The sequence below is a fragment of the Nannospalax galili genome, unplaced genomic scaffold, assembly GCF_000622305.1.
Source record: "Nannospalax galili isolate Female #2095 unplaced genomic scaffold, S.galili_v1.0 scaffold879, whole genome shotgun sequence".
NCBI lineage: Eukaryota > Metazoa > Chordata > Mammalia > Rodentia > Spalacidae > Nannospalax > Nannospalax galili.
The window spans coordinates 1,174,991-1,193,882 of NW_008346261.1; the positions used below are offsets into that span (position 1 = coordinate 1,174,991).

General features: G+C 37.9%; 1 protein-coding gene across 1 annotated transcript in view; it reads right to left on the reverse strand.

Moving 5' to 3' along the window:
- Positions 1-6,356: 6,356 nt before the first annotated feature.
- Positions 6,357-18,892, reverse strand: part of Brip1 (BRCA1 interacting protein C-terminal helicase 1) — a 213,801-nt gene continuing 201,265 nt past the window's right edge. Inside the window, 4 exon segments of the mRNA XM_008842653.3 lie at positions 6,357-8,804; positions 8,806-8,853; positions 8,855-9,428; positions 11,611-11,940. Of these exon segments, the coding sequence (XP_008840875.1) occupies positions 8,672-8,804; positions 8,806-8,853; positions 8,855-9,428; positions 11,611-11,940 (1,085 nt within the window). The 3' untranslated portion in view covers positions 6,357-8,671.

Here is an 18,892-nt window from a genome sequence, read left to right on the forward strand (position 1 = left end):
TTATGCTATTTTTTTCCCTTAAGATAAGGCAGAGGCATGATGAGGCAAAGGAATATGTTCAAGGTCAATAAGTAGGAAGCTAGGCAAAACCCAAACTTCTTTCTCTTGACCCCAATTCTGTTATCTTTCTCTTCATTTGATGCAAAATTTTCCTATAAACTGTATTATATTTCTTTCTCATGTTTAAGCTACTTCTCATAAAATTAGTATTTGTCACCACTCAAGTTCAGAGAGGTTAAACAGCTTGCCCAAAGTAAGTCAGTAGGTGAAGATGGAACATGTTTCCAAGTCTAATGGCAATAAAATTCCATGTATGTCACCAGTCAATTTTAAAGAATGAAATATGGAAATATTAATACATCAATATATTTAAGTAAGCATATACTACAAATAATTCCTTAGTTTAAGGTTATACCTACTCTTCAACAACAATACTAAGCATGGCAACATAAGATTTAATAGTTCCTACCTCCTATTTTAGGTAGTAGTTCAGCATCACAAACAACACAATGAACTTCTAACTGCAAGATGGGTTACTTTGAAAGGATGATTAACATTTAAATATGGGTACTACCACATCTACCTGAAAAAGGAAAATATACCAAGGTAATATTCTACCTCAAATGATTACAAATCAGCCTTTAAAACTTTATACAAAAAGATGATGTCTAGCTTTGATAAATGTCACGTCTCTAATTTAGCAGCCAAATTAACCACTTTAATATTGAGATATGCCAGTCTGGCTAAGATCAAGAGAACAAATGATACAAAATGCTGGTGAGGATGTGGAGAAAGGGGAACGATCACTGCTGGTGGGATTGCAAACTCATGCAACCCTATGGAAAGCAGTGTGGAGAACTCCGAAAAATCTAAAAATGAACCTACTGTATGAACCAGCTATACCATTCCTTGGCATATATCCAAAGGACTCATCCTATTGAAGAGACACTTGTACAACCATGTTTATTGCTGTTCTTTTCAATAGCTATGAGATGGAAGAAACCTAAGTGCCCCTCAACTGATGAGTAATTAACAAAAATGTCACATATTTACAACGGAGTTCTACTCAGCAGTAAAGAAAGATAAAATAATGAATTTTTCAGGTAAATGGATGAATCTAGAAACTGTTATACTAAGTGAAGTAACAGATTCTGAAAAACAAAATACATATGTTCTCCCTCATTTGTGGATCCTAGCACCAAATCTTTTTAAGTGAGTACATATCCTGATGTAACTGCAGGGACCAGAAAAATGGAAGGGAACCATGGAGGTAAAGGGAAAGAAGGAACTTGAGAGAGAACAGGAGGACACAAGTGTTACTAAGGGAGAAATGTGTAAAAAGGGGTTGTTAAATGGGAGGAAAAAGGAGTGCTATGCAAAGAACTATGGGAGTAAAAGGGAAGAAGGAGCTCGAGAGGTGGGACAATAGCAGACAGAAATTATCAAGGAGAAATGTGGAAAATTGGGACACTTTATTAAATGAGTGCAGGGAGGGAGGATAAGACAGGGAGAGAAGGAGGAGATAAATAGTGCCCAGCTAGTATAAAAAACCATAGGGAATTATATTAGTCTAAAAACCTACTGAAAAATTGCACATACAATATCTACATGAGTCTGTGAGTATAGCTGAAGACTACACAAGAAACAGTGTCAGACAGGAGAAACCTTCCTTTGAGTTGCTGGCCAGGGTAGTCCAAGAGACTCCCAAAATTACACAGGCTATTGCCACAGCCCTTGATTGCTTCCCAGAACTTGATGGTAAGACCCTACTGCTGAAGACAGGACATACTTTGGACACAGGATTTGGAGCAATGGAGCTGGAACTGACCTGGAACCTCCTTCCCCTGAAGGCTAACTCTCATGGCTTTGGAGAGCACTATGCAAGCTGCTAAGGGACAACATCAACCGATGGTCCAACGCTAGCTTCAAGACCTAAAAACCACGTCAATGACCAGCATGGCAAATGACATTGATGCAATAGTGGCATTTTTATCTTTGGGGCAATCAACTGCTGCCTAATTGGACGTAAAGCCCACTTAATGGGAGGAAACTCATGTGAGGTACTGTAAATGTAGCCAAATACACATAGCTGGAGATATCATAGAAAACTCCAAGGCTGTCACATCCCTAGACAAATGTAATTTCTTACTATGTGCAAAAAATGGATCCTTAAGTTTATAGACAAGTATCCCAGTCACTACCTATCAAAGAAACTTCTTTTTCAAGAGACAGAGATAATTAAAGAGTTTCAAAACTGGTCACACACAGAGATTGTCTGTTAACTGCCCAAGTCTAAGTGTCACATCTAGGCTGCAACCTCTACACCTAAGACTCATGGAACATAGAACAAGGGAGGAAGAGAACGCTAATGCATCTTTCAATTCTCATCAATGAAGCTCCCTCAAGAAACAGAGGGCCAGGAACTCAAAAGGTCACAAATGGCCAAAACACAGAGAATAAGAGTCAGCAGAGTGCGGTCCTTGGGCAGGACTCCTATATTGTGGTCCATCCAACCAGGACTCAGGGACCATTGTGGAAGAGGGTGCGGAAAGATTGTAAGAGCCAGGGAGGAGGTGCATGACCATATGGAAATAGTTCTACAGACAGGCGGGACCCTTCCCATACAAACCTACAGCTATGGTGTCAGCATGCACAAGACCCATGCATGCAAACTTAAGCAGACAAAATCCCAGCATAGAAGCATGGAAATGAACTGCAGGCCCCAATCTTAGTTGAAGAATTATTGGCAGCTGATTATTGTTGGGTGAGGAAGAGCTCATCTTGAAGAGAGAGACTCTAGATAGGCTGACTAACCCCCAGAGGGTGAACTTGCATTGAGAGACATCTGGGGACACTAACTTTACATGACAGGCCTTAAATGACAGAATGAACTCCAGTGGGGGGGGCTATGGGAGGGTGCCAAAGGAGAAGGGGGTATAAAGATGATTTTCTGTATGAAATACACAAAAATCCACTAAAAAAATTTTTTTTTGTCTTTTTGAGATAGGGCCTCCCTGTAGCCCCAGCTGTCCTGGAACTCATTATGTAGACCAGGCTGTCCTTGAACTCACAGAGATCTGCCTGCCTCTGTCTCCTGAGTGCTGGGATTAAAGGTGTGTGCCACCATGCCCGGCTCAATAAATTTTTTTTTAAAAAAAGAATAAGCCAAAACAAAAACAAATGAAGACAACAGAAATTGCTTGTAGGATAGGACAAAAATTGGCTGTGATAAATACTTCAAAGTGCTGTTCTAAGTGTGTTCAAAGAACTAAATGAAATCATTGTCATAATAAAAGTATTGCACCAGAGAAAATCAACAGAAATTATTTTTAAAAAGAAAATTCTGGAGTTGGAGAGTAAATGAAATGAAAATTGAAAAGAAATTAAAAGAAATCTTTCCTCTTTTCTATTTAATTTGAACTAACTTATCTTTGAATTTTTTTCATTCTCAAACTTGTCATTTCATTATAAGAAAAGGCTATCGATTTCACTTTTCTGAACTTTCATTTAGCAAAATCAAATCCTATGTAGCTATTCTATTAGATTTTATAAGGAATTTTGATATTTAACAACAGAGTAGAATATACCTTCTTCATTGAATTAATCAAGTTGTGCTAAAATCTTCATTGTGAGGTGATTAATTTCAGAATCTAAACTACTTAAATATATATTAGAAAAAATTACAGATTTTAATAAGTGAGTGGTCCATTTTTGTTATAAATTTGATATTGGGTTTTAAATATATTTTTGCTATTTTGAAGGTTATAACTTAGAAATGATATTCATATTTTAGAGGCTTTATGTTAGTCTTCAGAATGTTAAAAATATTAATCTTTGCCAAAAATAATAAGTGTAATTAAAAAAATATTTAGATGCTCTAGCAAGTTTTTAAAATGATTATAAAAGATGTTGTTTCAGGCTAACTTGAAAGGATCACATAGTTTTGACTTTAAATAATGCTGGCTTCACATTTTTATTTACAGAAAAACAGAAGATTTTATGTTAATTGTTTTTAATGTTAGGGAAAGCAGACCTTTCTTTAAGATCTTTAGATAGGCTGACTAGACTCCAGTAGATGAACTTGCACCAAAGGACATCTGGGTGCTTGACCAGATAGGGCTTAACATGTATGGCAGAATGTATGAGCTCTGGTGGGGGAGTGGGGGGCATAGATGGAGGAGGGGGGTCTACATTTTATTAAGAACTGTTGTATGAAATGTACAAAAGCTCAATAAATTTTTTAAATATTGAGATATGCAAAAAAAAAAAAAAAAAGCCGAGTGTGGTAGTGCACACCTGTAGTCCCAGCACTTAGGAGGCAGAGGCAAGTGGATCTCAGTGAGTTCAAGGCCAGCTGGGGCTACAGGGAGACCCTGTTTCAAAGACAAAAAAAAAATTTGAGATATGCATGGCTTTTTACTATGTTTTTTTGGTGTTAGGGATTGAACCTAGTGCCTCAAACATGCTAAGTATAAGCTCTACTACCGAGTTATATCCCTAGCTCTGAGTCTGGTGATACGTGCCTATGATCCAAGCACTTGGGAGGATGAGGCAGGAATTTAGTGACAGTTTCTCTCCAAAAAAAAAAAAAAAAAAAAAAAAAAAAGCACTAAAAATAATGAATTGTTAACAAATACTCCTTTAATCAGTATGTACCATTAGATTTTTCAAAGGTTCATTTCTAAAAAGTGACATACAGCTTATGTTTTCTTTCTAATACATTGAAATTTGTTTATTACAGACTGTTAATTTGGTATAAGATGGGTTATTTTGAACCTAGTCCAAGAGTATTTAGTTATTAAAAGTAACTCATTATAAGGTGGTCCTACCAATAAGGTGATTCACTGGCTCAGATCGCATGAACATTATTACAAAGCTCCATTATGAGTCACAGGAAGCCAGGCAGTTAATGGTCCCATCAGAGGAAATCTTACCAAACAAAATTCTTAAAACAAAACAAAACATGAAAATAATTTAGGCCTAGAGGTTCATAGTCTTGGTCATTTTTCCTAAATTTCTCTTTCCTGCTGTTCTTTATTGTTTCATTGATGTACAGATATTTCACACGAAGGTTTTAGCTTCCTTAAGCATTCATTTTTTGGTGTGGTCTTAAATTTTTTTGATTATGAAAATTTTTATTATTAATACTTCTTTACAAAATAATTACTGCATTTACCTATGGGAAAAGAAACTACCAAGAATTCATAAAAGTCAAAATTTTGTATAGCTTACCGAGAAATTCGAGATTAAGAAGGAGTGAAAAATGTGTGGTAATCAAATATAAAAATAATATCATCACTTACAGATGACTACAATAGCCAGTCTTTCAAGTGATTTTTACAATAGGCACTTCTATTACATGAAGTTTATAAGCAGTCCTAAAAACTTAAATACTTTGCATGTTTTTCATTATAAACAGAAAACATGACAAAGTCCTATTTTAGAAAAATGTGAGAATACACCTTTTAAAAAAATTAATCTTTTGAATAGAAAGATCATAGAAAGAAAAACAAAGCCTTACGTGAATGTAGAAACAGTGGCTAATTTCAAAAAAATGCATAGCAGGACAGGAATTTTCATTAATTTCAGGACTGGAGAGATGGCTAAGCAGTTAAGAGTACTGGCTACTCTTGCAGAAGACTGGGATTCGGTTCCTGGCACCCACATGGCAGCTCACATCCATCTGTAACTCCAGTTCCAAGGGATCTAACGCCCTCTTCTGACCTCCACGGGCATTGTATGGCACTTACATATATGTAGGCAATACATTCATACACATAAAAATATTTTTAAAATAATTATTAATTTCCTGCACAATTTGAGACTTTAAAGTAGTTCATCTAAAATTCAACTGTTGAGGGCTAGAGAGATGGCTCAGTGGTTAAGAGCACTGTCTGCTCTTTCAGAGGACCTTAGTTCAATTCCAAGCACCCACATGGCAGTTAACAACCATCTATAACTCCAGTTGTAGGGGATCCGACACCCTCTTCTGGCCTCCATGAACACTGCACAACACTGATGCACTTGTATACATGCAGGCAGAACACTCATACACATAAAAATTCAACTACCGTGTCATGAAATGAATGTACTCTTTAAACTGTATCTTTCTTCCATGTTTGATAAGGCCTGTTCCCCAACTGGTAGAGTTCATGATTCATGACCTATATTCTGTATATACTTTCAGCCCTTGAATGAATTCGATATTAAATTTCATTATCTGATCATTTCAACCATATATTTCAAAAAATTTGAAACATAAGAGAGAGAGAGAGAGAGAGAGAGAGAGAGAGAGAGAGAGAGAGAGAGAGTGTTAATTCCAAAATTGACTGGTAAGAGAGAGAGAGAGAGACCTTGTCTCAAAAAGACAAACAAAAAACAATTTTTCCTTCAGTCTCTTTAACAGTTCTTTATTGTCAGTCTGTGCACAGTTAGGGAAAGCATCATATGAAGCCAGAGTGCAGAGGCAGGAGTGACCTTCTTACTAATAGCTACTCACTTGCTATGGGCCAGGCACTCTTTTACATGCTTTAAATTTAACTCTTTAAGCGTCTCTTCTTTAATAAAGCATGCTATCACTAATGGAAATGGCCTAGCTCCTACTCTTAACAGTTTACTTTTTATATTACCATCTTGTTCAGAGAGACAATCTGAGGAAACCCTTGATCTATTACTATCAGTGCTGTCACCACAATTTTTGAACATTTTAGAAATACTAAGACTTTGTGCACATCTCTGCACACTCCACAGTAATATGCATATGAGATTGTGGGAAGAATAATCTAGGGAAAGGAGATGGTATTTGTGATCAAGTTGGGTACATGACTATAAAATGATAGGCATGATTTTTCATGTAGTCTATCAATTCTTCAAAAGGTATTTTCAAGCTGGGCATGGTATAGCACAATTGTTAACCCAGCATTGGGATGTAAGGCAGGAGGATCAGGAGCTCAAAGCCAACCTGGGCTATATGAGCAACAAAAACAAAACAGGTGCACTTACATGCAGACAATACACTCATACACATAAAATAAAAATAACAATAGTCTCAAAAACTTTTAGATTGTAATAGTTAAAATAAGCATCTATTTTTCTAAGTGATTATACACATACTCATGCTCCCAGAACATATGTAGATGAGTAAGTCATATGACCTTTCTTTACGAAATGGTATGTTTTAAGCATTTGGAACTAAAAACAGAATAAAATATCAACAGATATTCCTTTAAATTATTGAAAGGGAATTGAAGGAGTTTATAGTATTAAAGTCCACATTTTACAGATGAAACTAATTCCATGAAAGGCATAGTTCTGCCAATATAACTTAGCAAATCAGAGGCAGAGCCAGGAATAGAGCCTTGTCTTTTCTTTCCAGGACCCTACTACTCTATCTGTGGCTTAAGATCAATACCAGGAGAAATGGTTTTGCTCTTTCAAAACAATGTAGAAACTACCTAATAAATTCACAGATAAATTCTTTAATTGGTGAGCTGTCAATTCAAATTTTATGGATTAAATCTAAATGCTATCAAAATGAAAGCAAATATATGCACACATAATAATTCATTTACCCAAATAAACACAAAAATATTACTGGGAATTTTGACATGATAATAAATCACACATAGTTTAACAGCTTATACAATTCCAGTTAGAGATGTAGTTCAACAGTAGTGAGCCTGCTTTGCATGTGAGCTCTGGGTTTGACTCTCAGCTACACACACGCATGCACACATGCACACATGCGCACACACACCACTCTCTTTTCATTCAAATTACTGTAACAAGTTTAAGTGAATCTAAATGTTTCTTTGAAAAAAAATCAGTGGATGTATTTTTGGACTATCGGAGATGAGCATGTTTTATAACCATTTTTGTTCAGGTTTAGAGTTTCATTCTTTAAAATGTAAATACACTAAAAATTCACAAAAATGATCATTGTATATACACTTGCTTATTAAATTTGCAGTAGGAAGTTTTATATCTTAACAGTTACAAAATTAAAGTTTTATGCTAGAATATATGACTTTTTTTGGCACTGCTGGGAATTGTGTATCATTTTGTATGTGTGTATGTGTGTGTGTGTGTGTGTGTGTGTGTACTTGTATGTAGGGAAGGATGTATATGCATGTGTGGGTGTCACTGTGCATGCATATGTGGAGGCCAGAGATTGACACATATTACTTTGTAAAATGACAGTAAAACTAAATAATTAGAATCGAATATTTGAAATATTTCATTTGGCATTCTATAACTGTATATAATATTGTTTCTGAATTAAAATGTACATCAAAAAATGGCTGAAGCATGACTAGATTCAATTGTGATTAATCTTTATATACTGGCATGAAAACATATCAAGTGAACTATAAAATATGAATAATTACATGAAGCTGGAAGTGCCCTAGAAAACTCTAAATTTAAGAGGAAAATACTTGGTATGAATCACTTAATTAAAACTCTAGAATAAAACTTAAATTTCTGAATATAAAAGACCTAAAATCTGACAATGGATTAACAGTATCTAAAAAAAAAATTTAAGTATAGCATTTACCCAATGCTTAAATTATTATTTACAACAGCTTTAAAAATGCATAACAAGATAGTTTACAGTCTGACAGCATTACCTAACATCAGGGGACACCCCCTCCCGCTTCTCATTTAAAGTTCCTTATATATATTCTGTTTTTCCCAGCTCCAACTCACTTATACAAGTTGTCATATTATCATTGATATCAATTTTTTCTTTGCTAGGTGTGACTCCATTTAACTTTGTGTCTGTGCAATCTTCAGCTTTCATTTCTGGATGAATCTGCTCCTTTTCTAGTTCCAGTTTTAAAAAGGTCTTCAGCTGAAACAATCTGAATCATCACTGGATATATCAGTTTCAACTAGTTCACTGCTTTCTTCATCTATAGGATCAAAAAGTTCAGGGGTAAAATATATAGAGTCATCTTCTGCTTCTGTGTCAAGAGCTTTATTTGAACTGGAATGCTTGACTTCTTCACTTCCTGGAGACAATTCACTATCTGGATGTAGGGCTTTCTCATAGCAGAGCTGTGTTGAATGATCTTTCTTAGTAGGAGTGACATCAATGTTCACTGCTGAAACAGTAGTTTCTGACTGAGGGCATGGCCCACGTGACGTGTCTCGTATTATATTGGAGGACTCACATTTACCAGTGAGTGGCAAAACAGTTTTGCTTTCCACTGTTTTTGTTTTGAAAGTAGGAGAGGCACAACTCTCTGATGACTCAAGTACAGGTGTGCTAGTGTGTACTTTACCAGTGAAATGCTGTCTTAAAGAATCAAAGACAGGCCAGCTAACTTGATCTATTTGTTCTCCAAAAGTTGGGCTTAAGGACCTGGAAATCACCTTTTTTTCTGTTTTCACTGCCTGGGCAGACTCTTCCAATAATACTGGATGATCTAAGAATACAAATGTAAGAGAATTAACTCTGTGCTCCTAGGCAAAAAACTGTTAGGTTAAAATGCTTTTTATCAGAAATACTTTAATAATAGTATTAAATACTTTAGAGCCTACAACCAGTAATATTGGTCTTTTATCTTAGAATTTAAAGAAGAGAAAGTTAACTCGGAAGGGAACAGCAGATCTCCAGTGTTTTCCAGTCCAAGTTATAATGCTGTTTGCAAATGATCAGATACAATGGAGATCACACTACTACATGAGAAGAGGAAGGGTAGAAAGGAAGAGGAAGATGACTGAGCTAAGAAGGCCACGGACCCCGTGGCTGGGGATATAGTTCAGTTATAGAACACTTGCCTAGCATAAGCAAGACCACCAGCACTGCAGGGGAAAAAAGAAAACAGGAAACTTAACTTGAAAATCCACTAAGTAGTGACTGAGAAAAATTGCCCAGACTAATTATCTTAAATAACAAATGAGGAAACTGACAATCACAAAGGCTATGCTATTTGCTCAGATTGTGAAACAGGTTAGCATTTAAAACTAGTGCTAGAACCTAGGCTTCCTGATTACCAGTATAATTACCTTGAATTCATTCTGACACTTCTTTAAAAATAGAGATGTTAGCCTACAATGATATACAAATTAAAATTATGTCCAATTATCAGAATCTGGCATTTTTTTCTGTTAAAAGGCCAGATAGAAAATATTTTAGGTTTGTTTGTTAAAACAAACATTTCTGCTGCCAATGATTCAATTAGGCTATTCTAGTATAAAAATACAACTATTTAACTTTGTTGGATTTTGAATTACATATACAAATGGGCAGGATCTAGTTCCATTGAACTTCACTTACAAAAACAGCCAACAGGATGGGTCACAGTTCACCAACCCCTGATACAGACTACAGCTTCTAACATGTTTTAAAATACCAATTTTTATAATTTAGAACAAATAACTCCTATCTCGAGTTCAAACAAGGAGTTCTATATTGGATCTTTTTTGATTTTGTGACAGGGCCTTGCTGTAGCATAGGCTGGCCTCAGGTTCTTCTTTAAAAAAAAAAAAAAAAAGTAATAGCCCTCTTACGCACATGCATGGATACATGTGATACACCATGGTGTGTGTGGGGTCAGAGGACAAGTGACAATACTCAGTTCTCTCCTTCCACCATGTGGGTCACTATGCTTACAGCAAGCACTTTTATCTACTAGCTAGCCCACTGGTCTTGGCTTCAAAACTCTGATTCTTTTACCTCAGCATCCGGAGTGCTGGGATTATAGGTACCCCCCCAAAAAAACAATTTTTTAAATTATGCTTATTTAGTGTATGTGTGTGTGTGTGTGTGTGTGTGTGTGCGCGCGCGCGCACGTGCATGCTAGAGTCATTTCTCTCTTTCCACCACATAGGTCCTGGGAATTGAACTCAGGTCATTAGGCTTAGCAGCAAGTGCTTTACCCACTGAGTCATCTCACAGGCCCTAACCTAATTTTTTATATATCCTTTAAAATAAAATTTATCTGGGTTGGAGATACGGTTCAGTGGTTAAGGGCATTGGTTGCTCTTGCAGAGGACCTAGGTTCAGTTCCCAGCACCCATGTCGTAGCTAATAACTATCTGTAGCTCCAATTCCAGGGTATCTGATGTCCTCCTGTAGCCTCCACAGGCATTGCATGACATGGGTACACTTACATACGTGTAGGCAAAACACTCATACACACAAAATAAAAATAAAAAATTTAAGTCACACCTAGCATTTATATAGTATTTTACAATGCTGTGATAGTTATCATCTTATTTGGGTTTTTTTGTTTTTTTTTTTTTGGTCATTTTGAGACAGGGTCTCCCTGTAGCCCCAGCTGTTATAACCCAACAAAGAGGGATAGGTAGGCAGGTTATTAATATTTTTGTGTTATGATTCAAAAAGGTTATTATGTAGCTTGCTCATGATCATGAAGTTAGTTAAATGGCAAAACTAGTTAGTGGAAAACCAGAAATGCACTCTAGTGTCTTAAGAAAAAGTCTGCCCCTATTCAAATATATCATGTCATTTTTATAACATTTTTATGTTACAAATCAATGTACTTCAGGACATTAATGTATACCAAAATAAACATCATTTCACCATTATATAATGTAAGATATTTTTTTCTATCAAATGTAAACGGGAAGAGTTTTACATACTTTTGTCCCTTCTGGAGGTGATGTGACTCAGTACTGACAGATTTTTCGTATTTGTTTTAGGATATTGTGGCTGCTGGACACACATTTTTGCTTCTTCTTCCCTAGGATTTCCTCGTGCTAGAGGACTTGCTGCTTCTGGTAGAGATGTCAGAGTGTTCTCCTCCAGACAGGCCATTTCAAGAGTAGACTCACTGTCTTTTATACATTTTCTGTCTTTTTTGGATAGATCAGTGACTTTTTGGTGTTCTTTAGAAAACTCAGTAAGGGACTCCAGTGCACTTGCAAAGGACGAGTGGTGCTGAATCTGCTGCCTTACCCACTTAGAAAGTCCTAGAAAAAGTAAAAGCAGGAGAAAAAATGGTTACTTAGTTACCAAAATATTATATCTTATTAACATTAAATCTACTTTTTCTAGTGAAGCAATCTAATTTACATTTGAACATACAGAATGTTTTTCAGTATTTTTATGTTTTATATGCAAGTGAGTTATGAAGGGATTATGGCCTGAAAATGTATCATTAGGTTTAAAATATAGAAAGGTGAAAATGTACACACTGGGGCTGGAGAGATGGCTCAGCGGTTAATAAATGGAGAACACAGTTATTTAGTTTTACCAAAATTCCTCAAAACCAGGCCAGAAATATGACTCAGTGGGTAAAAGTGTTTGTCGTGCAAGCCTGATGACCTGAGTTCAGCCCCTGGAGCCCATGCAAAAGTGGAAGGAGAGAACTAACTCTACAAATTTGTCCTCTGACCTCTACACATGACCACTGTGCCCTCACTCATACACATACCACACATGCTCATACACAATAACAATAAATAACTTTTAAATATCTCAAAATCTATCTACCAATATCATACAAGGTATAAGCTGTAAATTACACAGCTTTCCAGGCTGTGAATCTAAATTTTGCCTTTTCTGAAAAATAGCTTTGAGATTCCAGCCTCAAAATATATCTTAAACTATTCTTGAAGTAGAAGAAATGATACCATCTCAGGGGAAAATCACGTTCCATCTGATTTTTGTTGTTGTTTTGAAACAGGGTCTCCCTGTAGCCCTAGCTATACTGGAACTTGCTATGTAGACCAGACTGGCCTCACTTTCTCAGGGATCCACCTGCCTCTACCTCCCAAGTGTTGGGATTAAAGGCATGTGCCATTATGTCCAGCTTCTATCTGAATTTTCATTGTGTTAAAAATTTAAATACATAAAGTGAGGGATATGATTTGACTGGTGACATATGAAAACTGTATATAAAATTGTATAAAAATGAGCTATACGGCTAGGAGTGGTGGCGCATGCCTTTAATCTGAGCACTCAGGAGGCAGAGGCAGGCGGATCTCTATGAGTTCAAGGCCAGCCTGGTCTACACAGTGAGTTCCAGGACAGCTGGGGCCTGTCTCAAAAAGACCAAAACAAAAACAAAAACAAAAACAAAACAAAACAAAACAAAAGAGCTATAAAGCCAGGCGTGGTAATGCGCACCTTTAGTCCCAGCACTCGGGAGGCAAAGGCAGGCGGATCTCTGTGAGCTCAAGGCCAGCCTGGTCTACATAGTGAGTTCCAGGACAGCTGGGGCTATGGGAAGACCCTGTCTCAAAAAGATAAAAAAAAAAAAAAAAGAGCTATATTACAAGTGTGTGGTGTTTTGTAGTATGTTTCATCTACAAGGAAAATAATTTAGATTTTTAAAAATCTGGCTTTTCACAAAATAAATACTCCCTGGATAGTGCCACAAAAATTAGCACCATCTTTTGGAACAATTAGGTCTAAAAATTGTTATACTCATTTATCTATCATCTATCTATTCTCTCTCTTTCTCTCATCATCTATGTGAAGTGGTATATACATGTGTGGTATATATGTGTGAATGTGGGTGTATGTCCATGGAGGCCAGTGGTTGACCTTGAGTGTCTTCTTGCATTGCTTTCCACTTGAGACAGAGTCTCGTCACTGAACTTAGAGTTTGTGGTTTTGGCTACATTGGCTGGCCAAGTGAGACCCCAGGATCCACCTGCCTCCTTTCCCCCAGTGCTGAGGTTACAATGTATGCCACTGAAGAATGGCTGCGCTGTGAATCTGAACTCAGATCCTCATGCTTGAGCAGCAAGCATTTTACTCACTGAGTCATCTCCATGGAATAATTTTAAAAGTCACTATGATACTATCAACTTAAAGAATGATAAAATAAGGCTTCAAGTGAACTAAATTATTATACTATATTTCAAGTACATTCCTTTAATTTTTTTTAAACGGAGTTTTTTGTTTTGTTTTGTTTTAGTGATCTATTTATTCAAACTGAATCTAAAAAAGAATAGCCATTAAAATAATTTGTGGGGGCTGGAGAGATGGCTCAGGGGTTAAGAACACTGGTTGTTCTTGCAGAAGATCCAGGTTCAAATCCCAGCATCCACATGGCAGCTAACAACTGTCTGTTTCCAGGGGATCCGACAGCCTCTTTTGACCTCCACGGGCATTGCACAACACAGGTGCACTTACCTACATGCAGGCAATACACGCATACACATAATATAAAATAAATAAATAAATAAAATGAAAAAAATCAGTCTAACAATGTGAAGGACAGAACAAAAAACAAACCAACAACAACAAAAACAACAGGAAAAGTAAATGAAAAATGCAACTAAAATTTAAAATAATTTGTGGATTGTGTTAGTATTTTATAGTAAGAAAGCATTTTATACGTTATGTCAGAAAAAAATAATCAAGAAATCGGAAAACATTTAATTCTAAAACATCAAATAAATCTGAGCTATGAAATAAAAATTTAAGTTCTGATTTTAAATAAGCATTTCCATTAGTTTACTTTGCTTGAGAAAAATGATTATACTAAATAAAAATGTGAAATTCTCTAAAACTGAAAAAATTTAATGTTATAGTTTCAAAAAAATTTTTGACCTTTTTATAATCAAAGAAAGCCTTTTCAGCACGAAATGTCATTGTTGGCTTTTGAACACGTGGCAGGGTCTGTACTCCACCTGCTGACCGACCACTCCTACTCAGCAAGTTTGCCTTTAGTTACAAGTTGAGCTAATATATTGCTTTGTTTACATTAAAAAATAGGAAAAAAACTAAGAGCAGTATTTTCTGCTTTTATCATGACAGGTAGGTTTTAATATTAAACCAAATATAGTAATTAGACTCTGAAACAGAAAAGGTAGAGTCCATACCTACACACAGCTACCATAAAACAAAATGAAAATTTGGCATTTCTTTATTATAATATAGTGAACTTTTATCTTAATGGTAATAATAAATATAAGCAAATCCCACAGCTCCTTAAGAGCAAGCAGATTTCTGGTATGAACTGAATGGACTATCTATCACTGCTGGATAAAAATCATAGGCACATAATATTTGTTGAAGAGAAAAAAATGATTATCTATTATCTTTCTGCCAACAGTGGTATTTTATTTCCTTTTAGAAAATACTTGCTTTGGGGGCTGGAGAGATGGCTCAGTGGTTAACAGCACTGACTGCTCTTGCAGAGGACCCAGGTTCAATCCTGAGCATCCACATGGTGGCTATGAACTGTCCTTAACTCCAGTTCCAGGGGAATCTGAAGCCCTCTTCTGACCTCTGCAGCATTGCATAAAGCAATTCTCGAGAAATATGGAGACCTGAATTTCATCCTCAGACCTCACATAAAAAGTTGAGAGTGGTGGCTCGCATTTGTAATCCCAGTGCTGAGGAAGAAGAAACAGAAAAATCCTTGGCTCTTGCTGGCCAGTCAGCCTAGCCTGCCTAGCCTAATCGGCAAGACTCAAAAACAAAGCAAACATGAGGTTGACCTCTGACCCCAACAAATATGCACATGCATATGCACCCCCATATGCACACACATGCACACCCACAAATAAATAAATGATAAAAATAGAAGCTTTAAATTTCAAAAGATAAAAGATGGGAGAACAGGAAGCCCCAGGCCCATTTTCCTCCTATAGAAACATGTATTCAATAATCTATGATCAAATCCCTTTATGAAAAATTCAGAAACAAATTAGGAGGCCATAAAACCTAGGTTAGAGCAAAATCAGCTGCATCAAAGCAGGCAGGAAAATGTCCAGCACCTTCTCACCACAGTTTCTCACCACAGTGCCGCAAGCCTAGAAGTGAAGTCCCAGCACCTGCTTCTCCTTAGGAAGAAGACTGAACTATAGGCCCAAAGTTCTGAAGCATATACTTCTGTCTTCAAGTGCTGATATGAGCAGGCAGGCCCATGCCTGCAGACCACTGAGAACAAAAGAGTTGGCCGCCTCTGTTTCTCCAGAGGAACCACGATACAGAAGACAGAGGCTGATACAGCTCAGTGGCCACTTAACCAGGAAAGAGAAGATGAGTGTGTGATCAATGTTCAGCTGCTCAGTGAGCTGCCCACGGAATGGATTCTATCTTACTCAACAAGGAGCACTGACATTATCTGGCATATTCCATATGCCCAGGGGCCACTGAGAATAAAAGAGCTTGCTGAGGAGCATGCTACTGCTTAAGAAGTCTCCATACAAAAGAATGGAGTACAAGAGGCTATGATATCCAGGGAGAAAAGAGTGAAAAAAAGGAAAATATTTAAGCAGTAAGAGAAAAGCAATCCATTATAAAAGCATCCCATTCCTGCATCAATACAAAAACAAAAACCAAAAAAATAACCAAAACCTCAAATCCTCGAAATAACCCTAATCAACTAAGCAAAAGACTTCTATAATGAAAACTTTAAAATATCTAAGAAATTGAGTAAGGGGAAATGGGTATACAAAGAAGGGAGAGACCAGAGACTAAAACACAGCAAAGCAAACATTAAATCCTGTATCTCCATATTCAGCATCTTAGACACACAATGGTACCATCTGAGCACCAAAGGGGAAGGCAGCCCCTTTTCTGTGGCCTTGCTGGCTGCAGCCCATATGACCTCTCTTGGCCTGGCTCTGTTTGTGGCTTTTGTCAGCAGGGGCTCCATGTTTTTAACACCATCAATTTCCTTGGGATTCCATTTCAGCTTAGGTTCCGTGGAACTTTGCACATATCCAGTCAGGGACTGCTCCCAGGGAATCTGATCATCTCACATTGCCTGGCCTTGCAAGCTTTCTTTTGAAAGCATAATCTCATAATTTCACTGATGCCTGAAAACCCAGCATCAAGTAGATGATGAGAAGGACTACCACCAGCTTGGACGGTTGCTGGGCCCCTTGTAGCAAGGCTGCAGCTGCCTCTGAATACATAAATAGCTAAACTCAGGGGAATATTTCCCAAAGTGGTGATGCTCTCTTCTCTTTAAACCAGCTTAATTCTTGACCTTTCAATGGGGAAGGTCTCACTGACTCCTGAAATATCAAGGCATCTCTCCTTTTGCTTAGTGTTTGTCTTCTTTTTACAGCACTACAGCGATACAAACACACTTTGACCAGACTTCACATGTACGTCTCTGGTCAAACTGCACGCATTCTACTCTGCTTTTTGCTCCGAATTCCTACTATGAATCTGGCAAAAAGCCATAAAAACCCATGCAAACCCATGAATGCTGGACTGCCCTAAAATTTCCTCTGTCAGATTAACGAGTCTGTCACCTTTAAACTTGGTCTCTTAAGAGTCTCAGGATATGGACAAAACAGGCAAGTTCTTAGCCACAATGTAATAAGAATGTAATGGAATTAGCCTATTCCCAAGATTAGTATTTCTTTTACCAACCGAAACCTCATGAGCACAGTCTTTCTGTCTGCATTCATATTGGCCTTCTGAGATACTACCATCAAGCTCTGGTCACAGAATCCTTGGGCTTTTCCAAATTCCTCCCACAAACCAATTCCAAAGGCTTCTGAACCAAAATGTCAGAAATAGTCTTAACAATGACCTCACTTCTCGTTAGCAATCTGTTTCTTAAAGAATAAAAAAAAAAGTAACTGTTTACATCTGTTTTTCTATATATACACACACACACTTATAAAATGGAAATTACTGGGGCTGGAGAGATAGCTCAGCTGTTGAGAACACTGGTTGTTCTTGCAGAAGGCCCGGGTTCGAATCCCAGCACCCACATGGCAGCTAACAGCTGTCTGTAACTCTAGTCCCAGGGGATCCAACAGCCTCTTCTGACCTCCACGGGCATTGCACGACACGGGTGCACTTACCTACATGCAGGCAATACACACATACACATAAAAAATAAAATAAATTTTTAAAAATGGAAATTACTAAGCTGGCCTACATGATTGGAGGCTGGATAATCCAACAATGGCTGGATGCTCACTGGGGAGCCAGAGACCTGGTAGCTGTTCAGTCTGAGAAGCTAGAAACCTTAGAAAAAGGGGAACAATGGTATAATCCCAGTACAAGGCTAAAGGCCTGGAAGCTACCTGGAGTCTCTGGGTGAGTGTACTGAAAAGCTGAAAAAGATGGAGTCTGCAGTTCATGGGTGATGGCAGCAACAACTGATGTAGTTGTGCAGGTTTTCACACACACGGATTAGCTTCCTCCTGATTCCACTTTTATCCCACCCAGTCCCCAAACCAACTGGAGGCTGCTGCTGACATTTAGGATAGATGCTTCCTCCTTAGTTACTGTCCCACATGTCAATCATCTCTGAAAACAGTCTCACAAACACACACAAAAGTGTGCTTTACTAATCTCTTAGGTATCTCTCAATCTAAACAAGATAACAATCAAGATTAACTCTCATATACACCATAGCATTTTCCAATCAAAAGACACAGAATGGCTGCTCTCCTATCCTCAGGCCTCTTGGGGTGGGTCTATCGCGGAGCCCTCCGCGCCTTGACTCCCCCAGCCTCATTCACCCTTCCATCTCCCCTGCTCTTCTCTACTCCTAGTTTGGGCCCTGTGCCATTCCTAGTCTTGGGGCCCCAGACACCTGGGGAACCAATACTGCTTCCTGATCCTTTTTACCCAGACCAACTTAGTGCCTTCCTTGGGCCCCAGGAGCACTGCTTCTGGACCTGGCCCTGCCCTCGCCTCTCTCTGCTTCCCTGGACCTGCACCACGGGCTAACTCTACTAGCCTGCTCTCCTACCCTCAGGCCTCTCTTGGGGTAAGTCTATCGTGAAGCCCTCTGCGCCTTGACTCCCCAGGCCTCATTCACCCTTCCATCTCCCCCGCTGTTCTCTGCTCCTAGTTTGGGCCCTGTGCCATTCATAGTCTTGAGGCCCCAGACACCTGGGGAACCAATACTGCTTTCTGATCCTTCTCACCCAGACCAACTCAGTCCCTTTCTTGGGCCCCAGAAGCACCGCTTCTGGCCCTGGCCCC